This window comes from Pungitius pungitius, chromosome 1 (genome assembly GCF_949316345.1).
Source record: "Pungitius pungitius chromosome 1, fPunPun2.1, whole genome shotgun sequence".
In the NCBI taxonomy this organism is placed as follows: domain Eukaryota; kingdom Metazoa; phylum Chordata; class Actinopteri; order Perciformes; family Gasterosteidae; genus Pungitius; species Pungitius pungitius.
In genome coordinates this window covers 31,673,177-31,697,562 of record NC_084900.1, presented here as the reverse complement: position 1 = coordinate 31,697,562, position 24,386 = coordinate 31,673,177, and the positions used below count along the sequence as shown (strand labels likewise).

General features: G+C 43.1%; 1 protein-coding gene across 2 annotated transcripts in view; it reads right to left on the bottom strand.

Moving 5' to 3' along the window:
• Nucleotides 1-4,451: 4,451 nt before the first annotated feature.
• LOC119222373 (nucleolar protein 4-like) overlaps nucleotides 4,452-24,386 on the bottom strand; it is a 70,591-nt gene continuing 50,656 nt past the window's right edge. Inside the window, exons 5-10 of one of the 2 annotated variants that reach the window (XM_062565065.1) lie at nucleotides 11,812-12,284; nucleotides 11,404-11,586; nucleotides 10,593-10,781; nucleotides 9,516-9,629; nucleotides 8,715-8,946; nucleotides 4,452-7,656 (exon numbers count right to left, since the gene is read on the bottom strand). In XM_062565065.1, the coding sequence (XP_062421049.1) occupies nucleotides 7,415-7,656; nucleotides 8,715-8,946; nucleotides 9,516-9,629; nucleotides 10,593-10,781; nucleotides 11,404-11,586; nucleotides 11,812-12,284 (1,433 nt within the window). In that variant the 3' untranslated portion in view covers nucleotides 4,452-7,414. Of the gene's footprint in view, nucleotides 7,666-8,714; nucleotides 8,947-9,515; nucleotides 9,630-10,592; nucleotides 10,782-11,403; nucleotides 11,587-11,811; nucleotides 12,285-24,386 lie in introns of both variants that reach the window. The other variant, XM_062565066.1, reaches the window with a different exon arrangement.

Sequence of the window (24,386 nt, the reverse complement as noted above, 5' to 3'; positions counted from 1 at the left end):
ATGTATGTATATTTCTTCTTATTTGGGATAAAGTCACTTCTTTGGTCCACATATTTTTATTTATTTTGTTTGTCTCATTGACTTAATGATGCAATTTATTGTAAGTCCTTCCAATAATGTGTCAGACACCTTGGTCGACGCTGGGCCGATTTCTCACCATTACTCACCGTCTTCATAAGTCACAGCGACACAAAAACACCAAAAATACCCAACGTTTTCCTCTGAAATACACTGGGATAAAAGGAGAAAGTCCGAATATGAAAGTAAATAAACATGTCTGTGTTCTGCCTTTCCATTCATCGGGGACAAACGGGATTCATACACCTTTAGTCTGTAATGCAAAAGAAGAAGCGCTGCTCTGTCGGATAGATAGCACACCGTTTTATTAGTATATTTAGCTTTGTGACATACAGCTCGGGAGGAAAAAAAACAAAAACAAAAAATAAACAGTCACAATTTTTTTTTTTTTTTTGAAGTCCAGAAACATTTCAGGCTTAGCAGTGACATCACACAAAAGAAAGCTCAGTTCTTGGATCATTGATTTCTTTGTCATGGATCAGAGTGATATGTTCTCGTTGTTGTGCTAAACAAAAATGTCAACAAACTAAAATAAAAACCCTACATTTCTTTTTATCTATTTATTCCGCCATCGTTTAAGTTGCTTCACATATATTATCAACACTTTTCTAAAAAATCAAAATATTTAGCCACAGGTACTGGAAAAAAGGTATCCACTGTTATTTATAATAATAAACACAATAAATATAAAAAGAACTTTTGATATAATTTATATGGTATCAAAGAGAGAGGGAAATGGGCCTTCAGTTGGACGAGTTCTTACAAAAGCAATGTCCTTTTTTTAAATTCTTCCTGAGGTTGAGTCTTCTGCAGTTTAACGTTTTGCTAAATATACTAATAGACTAAGAGACCCGACACACCGGGTCTGTAATGGCTTATCATTCACTGAGGAATCATCCCCTGCCGATCCTGCTCACACCAGTGGAGGCTCATTGTGGCTCCACTGGGATTTTGCGTGCTGTGGAGTTAGCCAAGAGGTCAAAGGCTGTTGTCCCCCCCCCCCCCCTTTGGCCAAAAAACACACAGCTCGACTTGCCCCCCCCACCAAACAATCAGTTTCTTGCTGAAGCTTACGTTCCAATTTCAGTGCCGTGACATTTCTTCACCATGAACCCCAAAAATATTCTCCACTGTTGTCACTCAGTCAACTGATAATCACACACAGACTAGCTGTTGGATTTGTAAATGAAACATATGTCCAACTTTAGCACAAATGCTAACAGAATGCTGACATTTCTAAAAGGACGCTAAAAAACCCCCCAAAAATGTAAGCAGGGCACTGGTGAAGAAAGGTGACGACTGAAATTCTAAGCGTCAACGTTTCCCCTCACGAGATTGGCTTATGTGTTCTATGGTGAGAATTGAGTTTAGACGCAGTCCCATTTCCCTTCAGCGTGTAAGGAAGGAGTCAGATTGACTGAAAACGGGGGAGGGGGGGGGAGAGAAAGATTAATAATAGAGACATGAGAGGAAACAAAACAGAAACAAAACTAGAAAAAATTGCAAAAATCTGTACATGTAAACATCACACTTCCACTGAGTCAAATCATGAGGAGAATACGGGTTTCACATTGGTATTACTGGAGGTACAAAGCCCCGGCAGAGGAAATCAATCAAGACAATCAAGAGTCCAGTACAAAGTCAGGTAAAGACAGAAAGAGGAAAAAAAAAAAAGAATCAAATACATTTCAAAATAAGAAAATGAAGGAGTCTAAAGCACCACTGAAAAGGAACTGAGAAACAAACAGTAAAACACAACAGCTCAGAACATGTTTTTTTTATTTATTTGACAGGTGCTGTACTACCTGCCCTGATAGAAAAATAAAAAATTAGGTCCATTATTTTCCCTCCTTTCATCTGGAGGACTATCTTTTAAATATGTGTGTGTTGAGCTTTACGGACCTGTGTGAACTTCAGGGACCTGACCGGCATCACGGCTCCTACCATGCAACTCGGCTGCAGCACGTTCTGAGTCTCGAGCGGTTTTTAAAAAGTCGGCTGCATCAAAATTTGTCTCAAATTATGATCCACAACAATGTAATCCAAAACTTAAAAAAAAAAAAACTAAAATATGTTGCTACCATAAAGAATACTGAGGGTATATTTGTTTTAAGAAAAAAAGCTTGACATTCTCAAAATTGTTCTAGACTCCAAAACTCAGTTAACTGCTTGTGGAGGTCATTTGATCTGAGCTAAAGGTGGGGGGTGGGGGGGGGGGGGCAGAAGCGGAACATATCTTTCAGGAAAGGTCAAGGTCAAAGAGTTGCTTGGCATTGACATAGAATAAGGACATTGCTAACTGAAGAAATGGCTGACTGTGGTGATGGCGATCAGGTCCTGTGTGGGTCGACATCCATGTTTGGAATGTGCAGTATAGGCAGACGTGACGTTGTTGGAATAGTGTACAAAATCTCTTAATAAAAGACCACTTGCACTTGCACTACAAAATACATGTATAAAATAATATTAAGAAGAATCAGATGTTGATAATAATAATAATAATAATCTGTGTGTAATACGGAAAAATAGAAATGTGTGGGCCATTTGCTCAGCCTGGGAACAACGAGAGGAGATCTGGAGTATTAATACTCTGATGAAAGCCCCGCTCTGTCCCACTGGACACAGCACTCTGAAATCACACAGTGAGCAAATTACACCTTTCTAAAGATTGTCATTTGCCTATTTGTTTTAAAATGTTGTTGTAGAGTGTTTTTGTGGTGCTGTTCTGCAGCGGTCTGGCTTTGAAGTAAACTGTAACTCGTAGAAAACCGTAAGAGTGTATTTTCTGAGGCTGATGGAGAACTTTGACGCTTAAGAGCCAGTGAGGTGACTGCTCGATTATCACTTCCAACACTCCGGAATCAGGGAAGCAGCGCTTGCTGCAACCTGACCGAGATTTCAACTCTTTTTTTTTGGGACAATCTCAGAAGTCCAGTTGTGTTTAGTAGAAAAGTCCGGGTTGCTGTGTCAAATCGGCAGATTTGATACACAGCATTCAGCACATTTAGTATTTTTCACGAAAGGGAGACGACACAGAATCAAATGACCTTTCTTCCAACTTCACTAGAACTTTTGCTGAAGGTTCATCTGGTTGATCAATTGGCACATTTGTTTGCGATGTTGACGTCAAACCTTTCACCCCGAAGTCAAACGACCTGGTTTGCTTTTGTCTCTAAAAACCGATGCTTCTGTGCATGCGAGTTAAATCGACTTAATCACGTGCAATTTATTTTGGGGCGCACAGCCGTTTGTTGCCCTATTTTGAATATACATTAAAAAAAAAGTAGTCATCACTGAAGGCAACTAAAGGAATCGGTAGCCTATTGGCTGTTATTCTGATGGTAGGATTTGCTCTGTTTCCAAAGAACACATTTGTTGAGCATCGAGGTTTTCAAAATGCTGTTGGCATTAAAACTCTCCTTGATATCAACTGATCTGAGAGACCAGCATCACATCCCCTGCGTTTCCAAAGATGTGTTCACCAGTTAAGAGACTCTAGGACACATTACTTCAGATGAGAGTAAAAGATAAATAAATATATTTTGTGTAGGGTCTTAAGAATTGTTTTTGTCAGCCTAGAAATGACAGTTTACTGTATGTGACTCGCAGACGGCATGTGGATCAACTTCTCTTTTACAAAGTTATTTCTGAGTCCAACTCACGACGCACATCTGGACCATCCAGCTGCCCCCAAAAGACTCCGCCCAAAACACCGCCAGTATCGGAGAGCACCGAAAGGATGGATCGGGAGGACAGAAGGACGGGACACTGTCGTCAACACACTGTCGCGTCACACCCGTCTCAAAATAAATGCTCAACCTACCCTCCATCAATCATTTAAATGAAGACACAAAGAATTTGGGGGAAATTTGAGAAACAAATTGATTGTACCACAGTGAATCTCACCATATTTAGTGGGATTTCCTGTCATTTGAAAAGGCCAACAAGTAACACATTCATGATCCCCTGTTAAACGTCACTTCACATTCCCAAGAGCATTCCTTAAAGGACAAGGACGTTCCTTCTCTCCTCCTTTAGTTGGGTCTTTTTTTGCATATCTCTCTTGTGTCATTTGGCGATCAGTAATAAACTTTAAACAAAAAACAAAAACTAGTTTTGTGGCCGTTTTAAATTCAAATTAACGTTTTCAAACTAATCTGAAATTGACGAGGGTGGTTTCGGACATTGCAAGCAAACGTCAATCATGAACGTGTGAAAGTTTGGGTGGAGGTCTCGCGTTCAGGGGTCCCCCCCCTCTGTAGCCAACAGCGCACGGGATGCACCATTGACCATCTGAGCCGGTGAATGCTACGATTATCAACTGCATTGCAAAATAACAGACACCACATCGCTTCTCACTGCTCCCCCCCCCCCCCCCCCCCGCTTCAGATCACGGATGACTGATGGTCAAAACCCAGGAGCAAATCGGTCATCAGCGTCAAAATAAGAGATACACGAGAGGCTTTTTTGTTAGCAACTGTACCAAAACAAAACAAAATCTTTTACTCTTTGTTTTTTTTTTTAGTTTCTCTGTTTGTGTCGCTGGAGCCAGGGGATGGTTAGCATAGCTTAGCATACAGACAGGAAACCTGGAGAAACCGCTTACCTCGCCATGTACCAATGACACAAAATCATTCAAAATGAGACATTCCTGGTTTCATTCTGAAGAAAAGTGTAAAATGACGAGGGGGTTATGAGCTTGAACAACCGCCAAGTCACAGCTAAAGATTTGTCCTGCAAATAAACTGTTTGTAAATCGTTTTCTTTGTTTGAATTATAGAGCTATGGAAATAAGGTGTTTAACATTAAGCTTAAGGGCGCTAGTAGTTGGAACAGAGACAGCGTAGCCGTTTCTCTCAATTTCCACTCGTTATAATAAGCTAAATGAATCTACTTCCTGCCTCAAGGTGGAAAGGTGGAATCATTTTCTCATCTAACTCTCGGGAGAAATCTTTTTTCCAAAAATGTAAACTTTTCTTTAACACAGAGGCCTTGGCTGAACTCCAAGCAGGTCAACATAGGTTCGCTGGAATATCATAGAATATAATGTTCAGCAATGTTTACCAAAAACAACCGTAATAGGGTGTTGTATTAATATAGCTAAAAGCCATTAGGTATATTTAAAAGGTATATGTAGAAATTCAGTGTCATCTCTCTTTCCATCAGAATCAAATAACGAGTTTCACCAACTGGACCAAGTTTGTCCGTTGAGTGGTCTAAGTGTGTAATTGTTGGCCCAGTATAGAATACCACAGTGGAGGTGCAAGGCTCCACTAATAAATCCCTCCCTGTTTCCTCCACAGGGTGAAAATATGGGAAGAAAAAAAAAAAAGTTTCACAGTTAGAAAGTCATAAAACAACACAAATCAAGCCCTAGAAAGCAAAAGCAAAGAAACCAACCAACCAACCAGTCAGAGACACAGGACGGTGAGCGGATGCCGGCAGGAGGGTTTTCACTAAGTCCTCCTGTAAGTCTTTGTATCGTTTTTGCTTTGTTGCAGTCAAGGTCGCAGGAGGTCGGTCGGGTTTCCAGGGGGCACTGCGGCTAGCTAACGCCCGGCTGTGTTGAGGTTTCAGGTCTATGGCAGAAGGTCCGGTTTTGTATAGCAGCAGCAACATGAACGTTCATCTTTATGATCATATTAATAATAATAATAATAATAATAACAACAATGGCCATTTCCAAGTTTAACAAACGAACAAACACAGTAAGACAGAGCAATTCTCCTCTTCCTCTGAAGCCTGGAGCAGACCAGGGAGGGGAGGGTTAGGTCCACGAAGGAGAGGTGAAGAGTAGGTCCAATGGAGAGAAGAAGAATAAGAAGAAAAAAAAAAGATGAAGAGGAGAGGGAGATGAGGGTTTTAAACTGAGTGATGCTGAGGTTTCGTTGGCGTTCTACATTTGTAAGAAAAGAAAAAAAAAGTAGAAGCTGGAGGTCAAACTGCCACCAGTGGTCAACATTTAACCCACGTTACATTTAAGAAACCGCCTCCCCTTTAAGGATAAAGTCACCTCCTGGAGTAACACACTCCTGTCCACTCTGATTCTTCTCAAGTTTTCAAGATGAACTGATTATTTACAGCAGCACACGCATGAACCTGCACGGATGAAAACAATAGAGTTCAAAGATTTCAGTGTTCAGTTCAAGAGTTCCATTGTTTTTAGATATTGCAGGTCTTTGAGCAATATAGTTTGATTCCCAAATGATAGAATCCTTGAAGACATCAAGTGGTAAAGTAGAAGTATACTGGCTTCTGGTGGGAACGTTACCATTCTTTTCATTTGGAGAGTGCGTGTGTGTGTTGGTGTGAGGAACAGAAAATGGAATTGGCAGGTCTGATCTGAGGTATTTCCTGGTAGTCCACGTGGCGTCTCGGATGCATAAGTAGCAAGTTGCTCCCTGGGTAAAATGGGTGAGGAGGCTGGGGGATTTAAGGTGAGGTTTCAGGTGAGGAAAAAGTGCTATAGGACAAAGGGAGCTTATATACAAGCAAACACAAAAGGTTTCTCTCCTTTTTTTTCTCTTTTTTTTTTAAACAGAGCATCAACTTTTTTTTTTTCATTTCCAGTTTCCATCCCGTCGCCCCTACGCTCTTATTTTCTGTTATTAGTGCTATCTGTTAAGATAAGTCAAACCAGCCACTTGGGAAGAGTAAAAAACAACAACAAACAAAATAAATGCTCACTGGACTCCAAAAAAAAAGAAAGAAAAACTTCAATAAAATCAAAAACACTTGTGATATAACAATAAGTGTCAGTAGCACTAATTCAGGGAGTCAATATTTATCATTCTTTAAATCGTTATGATCGACGTGGCTCCCGTCAGACAAAACGGCATCTCTCCTTCCACGAGTCAAAGTCGCATTCTCCTCGACCCACAGCAGCGGTCCTCACTCTTTGTTCCAGCTACACTCCTCTTTTATCCTCCTCCTCTCTTTTTCTTCTCCACACTCCTCAGCTCACAGTGCGGTGCTGATTGTGACGCGCTTTCAGAGAGGAGGGCAAGAGATTCCTTCAGAGACCATATGCTCCTTTTTTTTATCCAAATATCAGTTTCTTCCTCAGCCAGAAGCAACGGACTGAGGTTGTGGGAGAGTTGTGGTCTCCCTCCTTCTATTCCAGTTTCCCACCTTTTTCCTCTAGAAAATAAAAAAATAGTGGCCACAGTTTCTGAAGGAGGGAACAGCAAAATCGTCGCGGTGTTAAGCTTCCTTAAGAAGAGACGAGGATGCGGACGGACACAAAACAAACCAAATGGGAAATGTGTGTGTGTGTTTGTTTGTGTGTGTGTGTGTGTGTGTGTCTGTGTGTGTGTTCTCCCACGTTTCTCCCGAATCAGTTCTGCTGCAGGATGAGGTTCTCCAACTCGTCTGCAGAGCGTAATAGGAAGGCGGCTGACTCCCTGTAGCCAGCAATCAGCTGACGCACGGCCGTGATCTCCGGTTGGCTGAGCTGGGTTGACGCCCCGCCCCCTCCGCCGCCGCCCCCGCTGCCCCGCCCACCCAGGCTGTTGTTGATGGAGGCTGAGGAGGTGGAGTTACCGATGTTGGCAGAGGAGACCGATTTCATGCTGAGGTCTGTTGGGCCTAAAGGTGGAGGCAGAGAGGAAGGGGGAACCGGTGAGGGAGAAGGATTGATGAATCGAGAAAAAGGACAGCGTAGAGGAGGGATATTTAAGTAAAACGTGAAATGAAGAGAAGGAGACGGGGAGAGGAGGTGGAAGAGCAAAAGATCAGTCAGTTCAAAACGATAAAAGGCTACTGGCGTATTATACCTTTTATCACTTGTCGTACCATTAAACTCTTAAGCTCCGAGGTGACGAGAGGGGAAAAAAACGAAATACTGTGGTCATGGAAACACTGTTTAGCTCTAATCAGTTAACACACACGGGGCAAAGCTATGCCACCGCTAACCCGCTCAGCGCTCGCTCTCACGGTGATATAAGAGCGCGTAGCAGTGACCTCAGCTTCACTGCTGGGTGTTGCACAGGTGCAATAAAACACCCAGCAGTGATACTGCGTGTACTCTTTAAACGGAATCATTTCACCAAGACCTACAACTCATTAAGGAGCACCAACAAATCGAGGGAAAAGAACAGGAGCTCGGACAAACAGCATGCACAGAGGGAGAGCGACCTCATTCTCAGCTGTATTTGATGAGACACCAGTTGTTTGATGCTATATCAACGCTCTGAATCTAAGATACAGTATTGCATACAGTACTAGTACTAGTTGGCCAAGTCTCTGTCACAGAATAGATTTTCTGAAACCCTAAAACACAGTCAAGAGAAGGTGGAGAAGTCTAGTGTTGTCCCAGATGATTAAATTACAATTTGCTCAAAGGTTATTATATAATTGTTGTCCAATTTGTCAAAAATAAATAGCCTACCCCAGCGCTAGCAAGGCTGTCTTTATTGTATACGTGTGTTGGCTGCTACACTGCCATCCGACTGGTCTCTCTTTCTTCTGCTGCTCCTTCTTCTCCTAATTCATCCCCTAATCACCTGTTCATGATGCTTCTTTCGTCATTTTCTCATCTCTTTCCCTCCCCTGCCTGTTTTGATGCTTCTATCTTGTCCACCTCCTCTCTGTCCGTATGAAGATGCTTTTCTTCTGAAACCTACTCCCATCCTCACCGTTGCTCTGACCAGCAGCGCCGGTCGTCAGGGAAACGGGGTGTTGCATGGCAGCGCCCAGGCCTGGGAATCCACGGTAGCCATAGCTGAGGCCAGCTCCGTTGATGTAGAGCTGGGAGTCCTGGGAGGAGAAGGCAGATGCAGCCAAGGAGTATGCAGAGTGAGCCAAGGATGCCGGCTCCCTCAGCCCCCCCGCGCCACTGGACGGCTTGTCCAGAGAGATCTGCTCATCCTGGAAGACGGAATTACAGGGTTTTATTTTCAAAATGCTGTACAGCAAACTGTGAATTCAAACACAACGGGTATTTAGAACGTAAGACAATTACAATATGCTCAAATTAGCATATTTTTAGTTTTTTAACCAGCTTTACTGTTAGAAGTAGTGAAAAGCTTTTAAGCTTTTAGCTGCGATATCTCTTGTAAAACAAACCCTCCTTTCTCTTTGGTGCACAAATATATAATAAACAGTGTTTCCTCTGTGGAATGATAACTTACTGGTTTAGATATGTGTGTCGCTGTGGCTGGGTTGTGTTTGCAGTTAGTAACAAGCTAACAATTTACTACGCTCAGTGCACCAGGTAACTGCAATTATTTGGCTTTGTCCACTGAGTATTACTTCTGTATTTTTAACTAGAACTCAGGCCTGTAGGTAAATAACAATTCAGCTCTATTGATTCAATTTCAACCCATCATTTTCAGTGGATCTCATTCAACAGCTAATTTCGCACCCATTGACAGAGGGCAGTCTGCTAGCCTCTATGTACATTAGTTAGTCAAATACTAAACATCAAGTAGTCTTACATGATAGACATCAAGGCGCATCCTCTTTGCGGCGTTGCGTGATTCGCTCTCACAGGCGGCTGCCAGGATGTTCTCGGCCATGGCTGACGTAAGGTGAGGTGGGGTAGGACGGGTCTGTAGAGAACACAATGACATTGAGGAAAATAAAGTTATGTAACGGCGTTATGCCATCTTTCTGTATTTAGAAAGTGGATTTACATACAGGAAGATACTGACTTTGCTTTTTTTGTTGACTGAAACAAATGTGTCCGATAACTACATAAAGAAAATAACTGCAGTTTTAATGATCAACTCTACTTTCATTCATGCAATGAGTTCTGGCTTCTGAAATGATAATGGAGGTATAAGAGACTGTTTTGTGCATTGTAGTTTGACAAATTCTTTTAGTTAGAACCTTTACATAATACAGTTCACAGTGAAGGACAACTCGCTGTTGGCTGTGCATAAATACATGTGTGGTATGACGCTTCACCGCTGGGGGGCAGCAGAGTCATTTCAATAACTCGCTGGGCTTTACAGTTGGTGAGAAGCAGCCTGTTGGCCTGTCACACAATTTCAGTAAAGGTGGGAGGAAGAAGAGGTTTGTTTACAAGATAGCTGCATCCTCTCCATAAATGTCCCCCATATGCCATCTCTGTCATACGGTAATGACTCTCACTGCCAAAGGAGGAAGACAAAAGTTCCACACATCAGCTTTAAAGCCAGTACTTGAGTAAACGTACGGAGGTAATAAAGAGTGTATTGCTCCAAGCGGAAGAAAAAGCAGTGACAACCCTCAACCTCGCTGGTTACTGCACCGTATCAACAGCTCAACGCTCACTGCGTACTAATAACTCTGCATATCCGCAGACTGAAATAACTCTGATCACTGCGACAATAAATATAGAATGGAATAATCAGCTGTGTAGTCACAAATTAATGAATTACAAGTAGATTTTGGTGACCACTTTGAGATGACAGACACCTTTTAGAATGTAAATAAAAAATAGAAAACGAGTGTGAAAATATTCTGAAGATACACAGCTATTGGTTATTAACAGAAAATATATCTGCTAACTCTGCTAAGAGGCACATTACCTCCATGCCGCTCTTTTTCATGCGTCGGCAGGATTTGAGGTAGGTGCGGATGCGCTTGCGGGCGCGTTCCTGGAATTCAGGGAACTGTCTGCTGCAGGACTCGATGATGGCCTGGATCTTTTCCTTGGGCTGCTTAGAAATGGGAACCATCCGATCCAAGTTCTCATCCACAAACAGACGCACAAACATCTGCAGGAAGACAGCGCGGATTGATGCATTTGTAAATGGTGGGATGTAACTAGGGAGATTATTCAAGTACCCGTACTCTATCTGAATATTTCCATTTCATATTATTGTCCAGAACACATATATTGACATGATAATGTAGTATTATTATATGTTATTAAGGAATAAACAAGATAAATAAATTCAGTAATACAATATATATAATTAAGAAACCCTTGACAAAAATGAAAGATTAAATCTGCATAAAGTTAGTATATGGTTATTAGCGTGATCGCATGAGAAAGATATCTGACAGCAGATGTGTAGATGCCATCATGTTGTTGGCTGAAAACAGCTGCCTGCTGCTGGACTTAGACTTTATGAGCGTAGAGAGACTGAACCAAAGAGTTAAAAATAATTAGCTGAAATACAATAAAGGGCTTTTTAAGAACTGGAGAGTTGGTAGGAAAATGGGGAGCTACCCTGCTACGCCTACCCATCACATCGAGTCATTTGATTAATGATAATAAAAAGCCTTTTGTGTGCTCGATGATGCTGTTCAAGAGAAATATACAGTCAGGTCTTCAATTGACAACTAATGGACCCCAGTGGGACATGATGCACCAACGCATTGAATCTGACTCACGTTAAAGGCCTTTAGTCTCTCCGGGTCGACTCCCTCTGTGTCGTTGATCTTGTCGTTGTCGTCGTGGTCGTCGTGGTCATCGTCATCATCGTCAGGGGCACCCTGGCGCCCTGTGGTCAGGTCCTCGGCACCTAAGTCCATCTTCACGCTGTCATAGCTGCCGCCCGAACTGTACTGGGGGGACTGAACACACACATTAGGCAGATTGGTCAGGTAAGTCTTTCCAACCTTTTATTTTTTGAGGTTTTTAAAACTTTTCAGAACGCCAACTGATTGACGCAGAATGTTTTGCTAGTTGAAAACGTGTTTTATTCATGGGAAATGATAACATTTATAATACTGTTTTTTCCATTACTGTCCATTTAAAAAAAGTCCTCATGTGTGTGTATGTCTATCGTGTGGTCTCACCTTGCCCCCGTAGTCCCTGGCCTCTCTGTCCAATCGCAGCTCGACAGTGTGCGTGTGGGACTGGGAGTGTGTGATGGGAGTGTGTGCGCTATGTGTGTGCGGCAGGGGCAGAGGCAGGGCAGGGTGCGGAGCCAAGGGAGGTTTGGCAGCCAGCGGGTACTTCCTGCGCAGCTCCTCCGGCGCGCTGGGATGCAGAGCGCCGAGCAGCGCGGCAGCCGCGGCCGACACGGTGACGGGCAGATGAGATGTGGACAGGGTAAGGCGCTGAGGGGGCGGGTCGCTGAGGTTCATTGGCTGCTGGTCCTCGGAAGACGAGGAGGAGGAAGTAGGCGTGCTGAAGTCCAGCGGGGCCGGGCCGCCGTTCCCATTGATGACCTCTGCTTCCCCTACCATGGGGCCATCCGTCACAGCGGAAGAGGGAGGAGTCAGGGCGGGCAGGCCATTTCCGCTGCCGCTCTCTGACGAGGAGTCCTCTGGAAGGAAAAGGGACAGGATCAATATCACAGGAAAAAAAAAGAACACTGTGCTGCTGCTAAGCTGTTGTTGCTTGTTATTCCCGGCAGCTGACGAGCACACAGCTGGAAACATGTGTTTAGAGTGACGGAGGTCAGTCTGCCTAAATTACACATTTCCCCCAATAACCCCAGGTGGTGTTTAGCCAAGCAGAATGGTGGGATGTTACTCTGCCCATGTTTACACATATCCTGCTCTATCATGTCTGGCATCAAAACACCTCAAATTTATTTGGGACGAATTCAATTTTACCCGGGCTGGACAAGACATTCCAAACCTTCACAGCTTCACTTATAATAATTCTAAATCTAAATAGGAATACTGTGAGTCTTGTTTTTTTGTAGTTTAGTTTGTTTCATTGTGTATCTCTGTAGATTTGCAGATAAAGACAAGGCATATTGTCATAAAACATATTTTTTGTAGAATTAGATTGCAGTGGTATCCAACTTCTGTGATACAAATATTACCAATAATTTAAAGAACTGGAAAGAGCACAAATCAACCTGTAATCGTTTCCAAAGTTCACAACATGCTTTATTCATTGAAATGATCTGCTTCAATCCATAAATGTTGCAATTAGCCTTTCATAAATTTCATAAAAACATAAATTCCTCTGCGATCAAAAACCCAGGGTACATCAATGAGAAAAACAGCAGTTACAGAAATAAAACTAGCAAAACCAATGAGACCAAATCAATCTGCATGGCTTAAATGGGTACTATGTTTTGGGGGAATTAAAAAGCATCCTGTCCTCTATTTTGCATCCCGTCCCCCTGATTTTGTTACTTATTGTTGTTATTCTCCTTTGAAAAGATATTGTTAATTTTTATTTTGCCTTATGAACAGAGCTAACTTGCTAATAAAAAGCAAATCCCTATCTTTTCCATAGGCCTATAGGCACTAGAGGAAGCTTGTTATTCTGCACTACCCCAAGATGGATACTAATCCAACCAATTCTTGAATAAGTTTCTTGAATAGCTAGAGTTAGCTTGGACATCTAACAGACGACATTATGTACATCACGGTACTATTACGTATCAACAACATGCAGAGAAAATATAAATATATAAAATAATTCAAACAAAGACTTTAAATGATCCAAAATTCTAAATGTAAGATGATGTTTTGATATGTTTGCCCATAATAGACATATTCATTTTATAATTGCATGGCTAAAGTTGAGTACCCAGCAGATGGCAGGCTTCCTTCATGAAAAAGCCACATTGGCTTAGGACATTCTTAAAAACTCTGCCTCGGTTTGATGGGTTATGAGAGAATTATTTATCCATGCATTACTGTTAAATTCCATCATGCTGTATTTGTATAGAGCAGAGACACAAAACATAATTAACTTAGAGTCCAATGCAATCCAAGTTGACAGCATCACAAAAGACAGGCTCAGAAAGCCTCACAGTGATATTACCTGTACAAAACCCTCTGTTCAACATTGCTTAAGTGGCCATGTCACTGTGAACATCTCTGTATTTTTCATGTGAGGGAATAATGCAAAGAATAATTCATCAGTGCGACAGGAAATGTTTTCATAACAGACACCTCTGTCTCACAGCTGGAATGAAATTGGGTGACAGTTATTGTCTTCCTGTAACCAGCAGGACTGTGACAGCGATGACTCCGATAGGAAAATATTAATTTCCAAACTGTCTGCTGGTAGGTGAAAAATAATGTGTCCTCACATTATTAAAGTATTTCGAAGCCAAGGACGGCTTTCGCCTTCATGGCTACCAGCAATTGTAATGAGGGTGTCCAAGGTAACAACATTGCAGCCTCCAACGCACCGGAGATATGTGTTGTATTATGATTGCATTCGTCAACTATGGAGGCAATAGTTACGGGTTGAGAGGGGCAGGGTCTGTTTATTTGATTTAACCCGTCCAGTCTGTAGCCTGACCAGACAATAACACAGTCAACACCCTGCAGTATGACTGACACCCATCCCCCATCACAATATGCCACCATCGCCTCATCATCATCATCATTACCAAGCTAGTCTTCCACCCACTTTGTCTGAATGGCAGCAACATTCTCCTAACCTCGTCATTGTCATTAATGCAATTTGTTTTGCCAGGGACAATGGGAGAGCATGCATTTTCTTTAAAAGCCACAACCAGCAGAACCAAAACTTTGCCGTTCTGTTGCATATTTTGTTAGCAGAGTTACTCCTCTCATATGTTAATAGACCAGTTGGTCCCTATCTGGGGAGTTGGCAGAGGTGAAAGAAGTATTCCGATAAATGACTCAATTAAAAGTTAGAATACAAACATTTTAAATTATGTTCTTTACTATTAGAAGTATAGGTTATTATATAGAACATTGGTCATTGACTATATCATAAATTCTCACTTTAATAAATTCTTGATACTGCTTACACATGATTCAGTAGTAGGGCTGCATATTTTGCAAGAATATGGCAAAGTGCAACAATCCCCATAACATCCAATATCATATGCAATGTGATCCACTGTCTGCCAACAACCTTTGCATGTAAACTATTGGAACCAAGAAAAAAAAAAAAAAAAAAAAAAAAGGGTTTCACTAGCAAAATGCGTCAGTCTTTATTGCTGAAGCAGGTTGATTATCTTTTTCTCTCTGTCTCTCCATTAAGACACACAGGCCACTAAATGAGTAATCATGGAATAAATGGTCTGTGCCAAGCTAGCTGGAAGGCAGGATGGATGCCTGTCCAACTCAATGTTGGGTTTGGTGATCTGAATAGACTTCTGGTCCGGAGAAGGAAAACTTGACATTTTCCTTCCCTCACAAAGAACAGAGAAGAAGGATGGGGCCTGCGTGCGACTTCCAATGTGACTTGATTTGTGGTTCACTGTTGAGAGTTAGCGCAACATTTGTATGCAATACAATATTTCCTGCATTCACAAACGTACCAACATATGGGAAAGGGTGGATGGGGCGCTTTTGACGGATGAACATAGGGAGAAGCAAATCGACACAGAAACATGAAAGCGTTAACGAGTAGAATCAGAAAGAAGAGAACATGATTGGAGGGAAATAAAAGGCAGCAGAGGAAGACGGGGTCATTTAAATGAGTCAACAGCACAAGAAAAATGCAGAAGAGATGGAGACAGGGAGTGGGGGCTGTGGATGGTATCGACTGTGTCATTCGTTTGTCGGGGGAGGGAGGGAGGGGATGGAGGGAGGGTGGAGCCCAAATTGCTGCATGGAGAGAGAGGGAGAGATGGGTAGAGAGGCACCAGGGTGGGGAAAGGAGGAGAGGGCGATACACTGTCGAGGGAGGCATAGCCAGCCAGAAGGAAAGAGGTCAGGAGGGGGGGGGGGTGGTAGGAGGATGTGGAGGAGAGGCGAGGGAGAGGGTCATGGCCAGGGGGTGGGGGCGGCAGGAGGAGGGAGGGGAAAGGATGAGGGAGGATTGAGATGGGGGAGGGGACGGTGAAGGGTGAAGAGAGATTAAGTCAAACGGATGGGCACATGGGAGAGATTTTTAGATTTGTATTGTGTCTTTTCTTTTTGGGCTCTCTGTGATATTGTTATATATATTGTTAATATATCCAAATGCATCATACATCTATTTGTATTAGCATATGGTACTGTGTTAGTACAGACTACTTCCATGTTGTACTGTGCAGACCATTGGTAGTCATATATTTATTATTATTACACTTTTGGCTTAGTCATGGTTTTGCCAATGAAGCATGAGTTTGAAATAGAGAGATAAGGAGTGGAGTATGAGTAAAAAGAGGAAGTGAGCCATAGGACCTGGAGCCAGAAAAGCATGGCTTGTATTTATGGGTGTGTGAGAGCCATTCATGCCTAGTGATGAAGGCCAATCTAATCCCCCCTCAGCAGAGACACTGCAGCCCCTGCTCCTGCACCCCAGTGAGGGAACCCGCCTCTCCTCCTCAGATCGCCGTCTCGTCACTCTGCTCCTGTCCGTCCATGTATGTTCGGTTTATATCTACGGAAGCCCTGAAAGTTGGTCTTAATTTGGTTACTCTCTCGAGTGAAGTTTGCCAGGGATATTCTTTCTTTGTTTATATTTTTCTTATCTGGGAAGCCGGCAAATCTTTGCTGGTTCCAGATAGCAAGGAGATATACTAATCTAATTGATTCAAGGATCATTTCTCAAGGACACAGTAGAGCAAACGCTAAAGTGGGACCTTTCGCTCTCAATTCTACATGACCACCTGACCACCTCTTGCCCTCGCCGCCTTTCCCTTCGTCCCACCCTCCTCTCACTTTTCCAGCACATCCACGTCCGTCTCCCCTTCCGGGGCACGCCGCGCTTTTGTTCACCCCCTCTTCTCTCGCCACTCTGGTTCAGTCTCTGGGTAGCGGTGTTGTGACTGTGATGCATAGCGGTCGGAAGTGCTTTCCCTGCAGCCTGGAGGGGTACCAGGTGTGTTAAAGGGGTCAAATGTCTCCCTGCGTCAAGGACAAACACAGCGCATGTGCGTCGGGGCTAGCAGAAAGCGTGTCCCCTAAGAGACTCAGAACAAGTGGGCCGCGACTTTGACAGTCAGTAATTGCTCCATCCATAATCGAGTAGGGGAGAGGATGCTGCATCAGCTAAAATGGCAGCACACGTCTCTATCAATGCGTGTGTATAAAGGCATTGAACGGGGAATGTGTGAATGTGTCCACGGGCAGGTGTCCCTTTGCATGTTGCGTGTTCCCGTGTTCATGGTGTGCAAACTGTTGTAATGACCGTCGAGCTGGGAGCTCAGCACCGGGTGTGTGAATGTGCGCGACCCTTCGCTTCACTCTGGCCAATCTTGTCACTGAAATGAAAGTGAAACAACACATCAGGGTTAAAAAAGGCACACAGGTCATCAGCCTGCTGGCATGTAGTTAATGATGTGAACATGGGGACGAGGACTGGGCTGTGACCTAGTACACAGCTGGACCGTGTCTGGTCAGTGCGCTTAATTGTGGTCACATTGTTTCACAATTCTGGGATTTTAAATGTTGTATGTATGGTCCCAGTCCTATTTGTTATTAAATTATGCTTCATTGGAGTCAAAAAGGTGAGGACTGGTTCAGTTCATAACCTAAACCTTTATTTCCCCAGTGACAAAAGATGCCGCATGGGGAAAAGGGTGGTGAACCCGTTAGAAACCACATCGAATGTGTCAACACTCAAATGTGGGATTGAAACACATTTGGAAAAACATTTGCAGATTGGAGCTTTGCGAGTGGAATAACAAAAATGGTTGTGCGGCATCAATAATCATGTTTGACTTGAATCCAATCAGATTGATAATGTAGGCTTATGCTTGTTTGCTTTCAAACAATCTAATGCTACAGTTGAGTTATAAATACGTTGCACAGCATGATTCATTGTATCACAACTTTCATTTTGTAGGGGAGTTTGATGCCCAAAAACAAATGGGTTGTAAATAAATAAATATAATCTTTTTGAAGTTATTCTTTTAGATTTTGAAACAGAGTATTGAGTGATTCATTTAAAAAACATAGTTCAGAGCAAAAAAAAACGCCAATGAATCTGCTGATGGACCTTGTTTTTTGTGTGGAGCATTTATGTAAAATGTGCCTTATGGTGGTGGTTCCGCATCCATCGGACACTATTGGAATCCGGTTCCATAGTTAACAATGGTTGGTCAAACGTCCCATCTGCAGCCCAAATACTGAAAGATATCAAACACGCGCTGACGATGAGGCTCTCTGGAGCAAAGAGCACGTTAAGTCAAACCACAGTCGTATGTAATCAGACAGAAGATCCACCTCCTTGTGCGCTTGAGAGCCGGGGCCCTTTAATTAAAAAAGGAGACATATATCACCTGAGTGTAGCTCTGAATGGGAGCAAAGCAGCCCATTTCAATCGATGTGATTTAATAATGGTCACAAGATATTACAGTTCAGCCATACACAGGAGCGAAAGCAACAAATCAATGTCTCTATTGTAGTGATGGGGGCATTTGTGCAGTGATTTACATAGTGCATATCAAAAAATGTGGCATTAATTAAGCAGATTGGGTTTTTTTTAATGCGCAAAACAGAAGCCCTGGAGAGGGAGGGGATTGAGGGGTGGGGGGAGGGGGCCGGGGGGGGTGGGGGCATCTCCATTTATTTCTGCTTGTCTATTCCGGGGTGTTTTTTTTGTTTTTTTTCCCGCGCCGACAGTTCTTTCTCACCCAGAAGCTTTATTTATCGACTCTATATTCCAACCCAAGAAATCTTATGGGAACAAAAATGTTTTAAATGTCATTGGTAATAACTTTAGGTAATAACTTTACACAGCAGGTTGCCTGGTGCCAACATTGAACAAACTAGCTTTGTGTACACTCCATTTACTATAACAAATGTAAAAAAAGAGGGATGCCCTCAACATACAGCATGACTGTGTGTGTGTGTTTGTGTGTGTTTGCTCCCATTGTGCATGTGAATAGAAAGGTTTGTCCAATTCTGGGTCCGTCCCACTGCCCACATTTCCTGACCTTTTTCTGCCTTTTGCTCAGTGCGTATGTGTGGGTGTCTGTATGCAGTCTGTGCGTCACTCAGTCACAAGAACAAATGGTAGAGGATGAAGCAATGACCTCAGGGAGAGCAGATCACACTGACCTGTCAGTTTTAAACTAATTGCTCTTTTTTTTTTTACCATTAGCGGAGAACAACCGGTTTCAAGTTTCATGATGGTGATAAGTGTAAAAAGAACTATTCACTTCCAACTGAGGCTGACATTAGAAGTTATTCATTTTGCTGCCTGTTGGTAAGGTCACACAGGGCATCAACAGCTCTCAGTTCAAATTCAAGAGTTTACGATATTTGTTGTACCATCTTGAATTGAACCTATGATGAGGGAAACGCTTTGAAGAGATAGTGGTGCTTGAGCTCTTCGTTAGTGGTGTTGAGTTCTATGATAATGTGAAAACTCAGACACCAAACCCTTGCAGAGTAGCTGATAATGTTAAGAATATGCAGAGCATTGATATTTGGCGCCTAGGCCTCATCACTAACGCCCAGTTCAGCGCGGAGGGAAGACAATTACTTCCAAGCTAAGAACAAATACTTTCAACATAAAGGTGGATGGATTCTATGGCATATAAAATGCTGTATGAGCAGAGACAAATGGCCACATAGGTTTCAGGTGAGCATTAGAGAAATCACGCCGTAATTCATCAATCATTTTCACATCTTTACATTTACATAGCAAAAATAAATATTTAGCAGTTTTGAGTTCTTTTAGTTGGTCTTCTAGGACCAGGTTGGCTAGTTTACCCTTGATTTTGTCAAGTGCGTTTCAAAGTTAAGTGCCACTACTTGGGCCTGTAATGCAACTAACTGATATTGAAAACAACAACAACAACAGACCTTTGGTGCTTTTCACATTTCTACAATTAACTGTCAGCTATTAAGAGCACTGCATCGATTTCAGTGTCATTAGCAGGCTGGGCAATGCTGAGTACACTACAGAGGAAGGATGAGGAAGAGGGGGGGGGGGGGGGGGAGGGGAGACAGGGGGAGGGGGGGGAGGAGAACCATTAATGAGAGAAAGAGGAGAACGCCAAGAAAAACTGAGAGGGTGAGTAGAGAATGGCTTAAAGTGCATGAATATGGGACTGAAGATAAACAAGTTAATAGGAGAAGAGGAAACCTACGGGTTAGCATCAACAAAGATGAAGAAGCCAGAGGAACATTGATCCAGAGAGAAAAATGAGTCTGTGTTAGAGGGAGGAACAAAGGAGCAGGCGGGAGGGGACAAGAGGGATGGGTGGAAGCATGGATAGAGGGATATAGAGATGTCTGAGGCTCTAATGGGTCATCCCGTGTCGTTTTTTTTTATTTGTGGCTACACTGCGAAGTGACAGCGAGAGCCCCCCCCCCCCCCTTTCTCCTCATAGGAGCTAACCTGAGTAAGAGTGGTAACAGATGCTAATTCCTTCACTCGCCCTCCTTCTCCCACCTCCCCCCTTGCCTCCTGCCTCCTATCCCAAGGGATGGAGAGCCAAGGGGAGGTTGTGGCAAAGGAGGAGGGAAGAAGGAAGGGTCGGGGTGTTGGTGATGGTGGAGGGGGCGTAGAAACATGCCGGCGACTCCCCCATGTGGGATTAGAATGGATTATCCCGCTAAGACGCAGCACGAGCTCTCAGTGCCTGCCTGTCACACCGCACCGCATGGCCCTGCCCCGTTATGGCAACAACCCACCTCTGACACACCCCAACAAACAGACACACACGCACACACACAGATGTATTCAAATGGTGAGATTTATGGATGATATATGCAGTATTATTGTGAAAAAAGAGAAAAGAAGGGACACAAAGAGCAGGAGGAGGAGGTGTTATGTTGGACTATAGGCAGTATATGCACATTCCTACAGGACCCTTACACGGTACAGTATGCAGACCCATTCTTTGCACAGAAGGGGGTGGCGGGCGATGAGAGAGAAGACTAGCGGGATATAAAGCTGCCTCCTGCAATGTGCGTGTCCTCTACTGTCTTTAAGGTGTCCTCCCATCTCCAACGAGGCTCCGTGTTGATTGTTCACCAGCACGGAGCCTACAGAGGGCCATCTGGACGCCACGCACATACACACACGCTCATTATGCATGTATTCAAAAGCACGTGCATCTATTTAGTGTGAAACCTACACACACCCTGACCAACCAGAGTTCCCTGAACACGCTTGAGGCGACAGATAATCGCTGCCTGGTATAAAGTCAAGTTGCGAGGAACGGACACAACCAAGCCCTGTGCAGACTGTGACTCTGTGGCAGATCGATGATATCTCTGCAGAGAGGGCAACTTTGTAAAGTGATAGCTAAAAGCCTGATCAATTTGAGAGAGCAAGATGGATAGCGAGAGATAAAGTCAGAGGCCTGCTCTGATCGCTGCTTTCAAAGCGGCTGTAAACTGCAGCTGCAGAAGAGAACCAGATGTGACCACATTTCCTAAATTGAGGGCAGTAAGTCAGCCAGTGATGTGCCTCATGTAGCTCATGTGATGAATAACAGGAGGTGACACTGTTGCCTTGGCCCTGGAACATAGATATATGCAGTCAAACACAGCGGTGGAAAATGCAAAAGCAATCACAAGTTCACAAGCTAACAGAGAAATACGTTCCTTCTGATAACAATCATAATAAAAAGAAAAACACACGACTTTCTAGACAAAAGACATGGTAGGCAACACATTCCAACAAGGTCAAATTCAAATTAAATATGAGAGAAACAAAACAAAAAGATCAAGAAAAATGGGTTTTCTCCAGGAAGGAGGTAAACACTACCGATGTCCATTCATTGATCTGCCTGGTAGAGCCTGGCACTGTGTGTGTGTGTGTGTGTGTGTGTGTGGAGCTAAAACTGGTCATGAGGAGGTGCCGAGCGGGTAGAGAGGTTCACACCTGGTTGTTACAGGCAAAAACCAAAAGCTGTGCAACTCCATCGTTTCTGGGCCAACAGCTTGATTTTCATCATTTGCACTAAAATGTGTCCGTGTTACTGTAGCTAAGCGATGCTCAGGCCGTAGTAGTTTTCTTAACCAGGTTCCACAACGTTTTGCCATAAAAGTTTAAACAGCATTCAGTATAAAGACAGCGTAGAAGGTCAGCAGGGCAGAATACGAGGATGGTACAGTCAGCAGGGGAAGCAACAAAGACGCAGCTGTCACAGCCTGGCACTGCACGCACGCACGCACACACACCCCTAAATCCAACTCCTCCTCCTCCTCCTTAAATGACATATAAATCAAGTCAGTGTTTCCCCTAGGTTTACAACTTCTGAGGGGGTGGGGGGTGGTGGGGGGTGTCAAAACACATAATAAAACACATACTGCATTTGGCCTGGCCGTTGATCAGATATTAGCATTTATTGTCTTTCACTTATAAAATGCTTGGTGATGATGCAATGTTGTAAATTTAAATTCTTGGTCGGTCTCCAAAGTGACGATAAAAACATGTGGATGTGCTGTTACTGCAATGAGTCAATTACAAAAAACCCAATGAGCCGTACGCTGTACGCAACTTGCAAGGGAAGCCCGCATCAGTTCTTAAAAGTGAGGAGGAAATTCATCATCTCAGGTGAGGTGGATAATGAGGTGAGATAATAGCTGTCATGCTGCAATCCAGAATGGGCCCTCTGCAGCAGAGTGATGCAGGACCCGGGCAGTCAGTCAACCAGCTAATAGGACGGGACGAGCACAGCGCCAGCCAGCCACAATGCCAGCGTGACACAATGCAGCGCACACTGGCTGCCCACAGGGCTCATAAACACTCACAAACACTTCTTGTTTTCTCCTCATCTCGTCCCTCTCTTTCTCCATCCCTGCGGCGTTTCACCCACTTCTCTCTCTGATTCACGGCTGTCCAACACCCTCGGTGGCTCTGGGGGGAGGATGGCTCTCTCCCAGGACACGGGGGACAGTGTCTCCCTGCAATCTGAAATATATTTTCCCTGACACCTAATGAACAGCTGACGTCATCTTCCGGCTGGGAAACCACCACCAGTCATGTGATGGGGAAATACCGGCAGTGACTCCTCAGCTTTACTGAACCTTCTCGCCAAAACACATTCTCAGATTCAACGGGTTAAATAAAACATTTTCGTCCCCCGCTCCAAACAATGGCGCTGTAGGTAAAACTCAAAGTCACTTTCAGATGTTTCATGGATGGTGTGTCACTCTCAGCTGGATCTTATCAAATGAAAGTTCCGTGTTCATGGACGCTGTACAAGTTTCCTTGGATTTTAGATCTACGTACTGCAAAAAAAAGATTTAGTGAGGCTTAAGTAAAGCTTGAGATTTGGGTGAGAATAAGGGTGTTTGTCATAGAAAAAAACTAAAATCAGGTAGTAAAGGTAAACATTGACCTGATTTGACATGAGACATGAACGCAGCTGAAAGTCAGTGGTTGTTGAAGCATTCGTCCACTCTTACCACTTCCCTAAACATACTTTGATGCCTTCTATATTAGGTCAGTGCATATTAATATTTATTAATTTATTATCATCATTTATTATAGAGAAGCAGAAAAGTAGTAGGTTGGATGAGTACGAACAAGAGAAAACCTTAGTTAACCTCCTAAAATGAAATAATAGGCAGAGACAGAAGGCTATTTAATGGTCTGATGAGAGGAATAATGGATTGAAGGGAAAGAGGAGACAAACATAGTCATAGTCAACGAGGAGGGGTAAACAAGAGGACTGGAGGACAGAATCACAAGCCTTAAAGCCTCACACACACCGCAGGAGAGAAGGGGAAAAGAACGAGGAAAGACGAGACAAAATGAAATAAAGTGAATGATTATACTAACTACTATACTAACTTTCTCCAAAATCATTCCACTGATGTCAGCCTCCTCAGCAAAACAAAAATTAGGAGGACTAATTTTCTATATAAAGCGTCAATTCTGATCATGATTAGCATGAACATTCCAAGCTCCTTTTGTTATTTAAATGTGAATTGAAGGCGCTGTTTTATCATTCACTGGTTCACAAGTAAACTCCACAGAATCCCTGATGTGTGCAATTAGCTTTAATTTAGTGTTCAAGTATAAAAATGAAATGGACTTGATTATGATTATAAGTCCATAACAATGCAATCATATGCGACGTGTAGATATGAACCTGCAGGGAATGATCTGCTTAATGCAGCTTGTCTTGGTTCTTGAGAGATCGCGGGCAGAATCATAACAACGTTTTTTTGTTCAAACAAGGTGTTTTCCTTGCATTATAAAATATTTTAGTGAATAATTGTGGCCTATCATGAATTCAGGTATTGCAAAAGGAAAAAAACATATCGAAACATCTCTACTTAGAACGGCGATCATCACGTTTCCATTAGCATTGGAACCACTTCCAAGCCAATTCTAGAAGGTGGAGTTAAAACACTGCAGCCCTCTGATCCGTCATCACCAGAGCGCCATGAGACATTCTTCACAAATCCACCCTTTTAAATGGCCACGGTTACAGTTAAAAACAAATTAAATAACAGTATGCAAAACGGTGCACACATTACCTATACTGTGGCATGTAGTTGACAAGATGCAAATGTTTCTCTGTTTTGTTGCCAATTCAAGGGTTCAACGAGTGTCTGGTTGAAGACAATGTTTT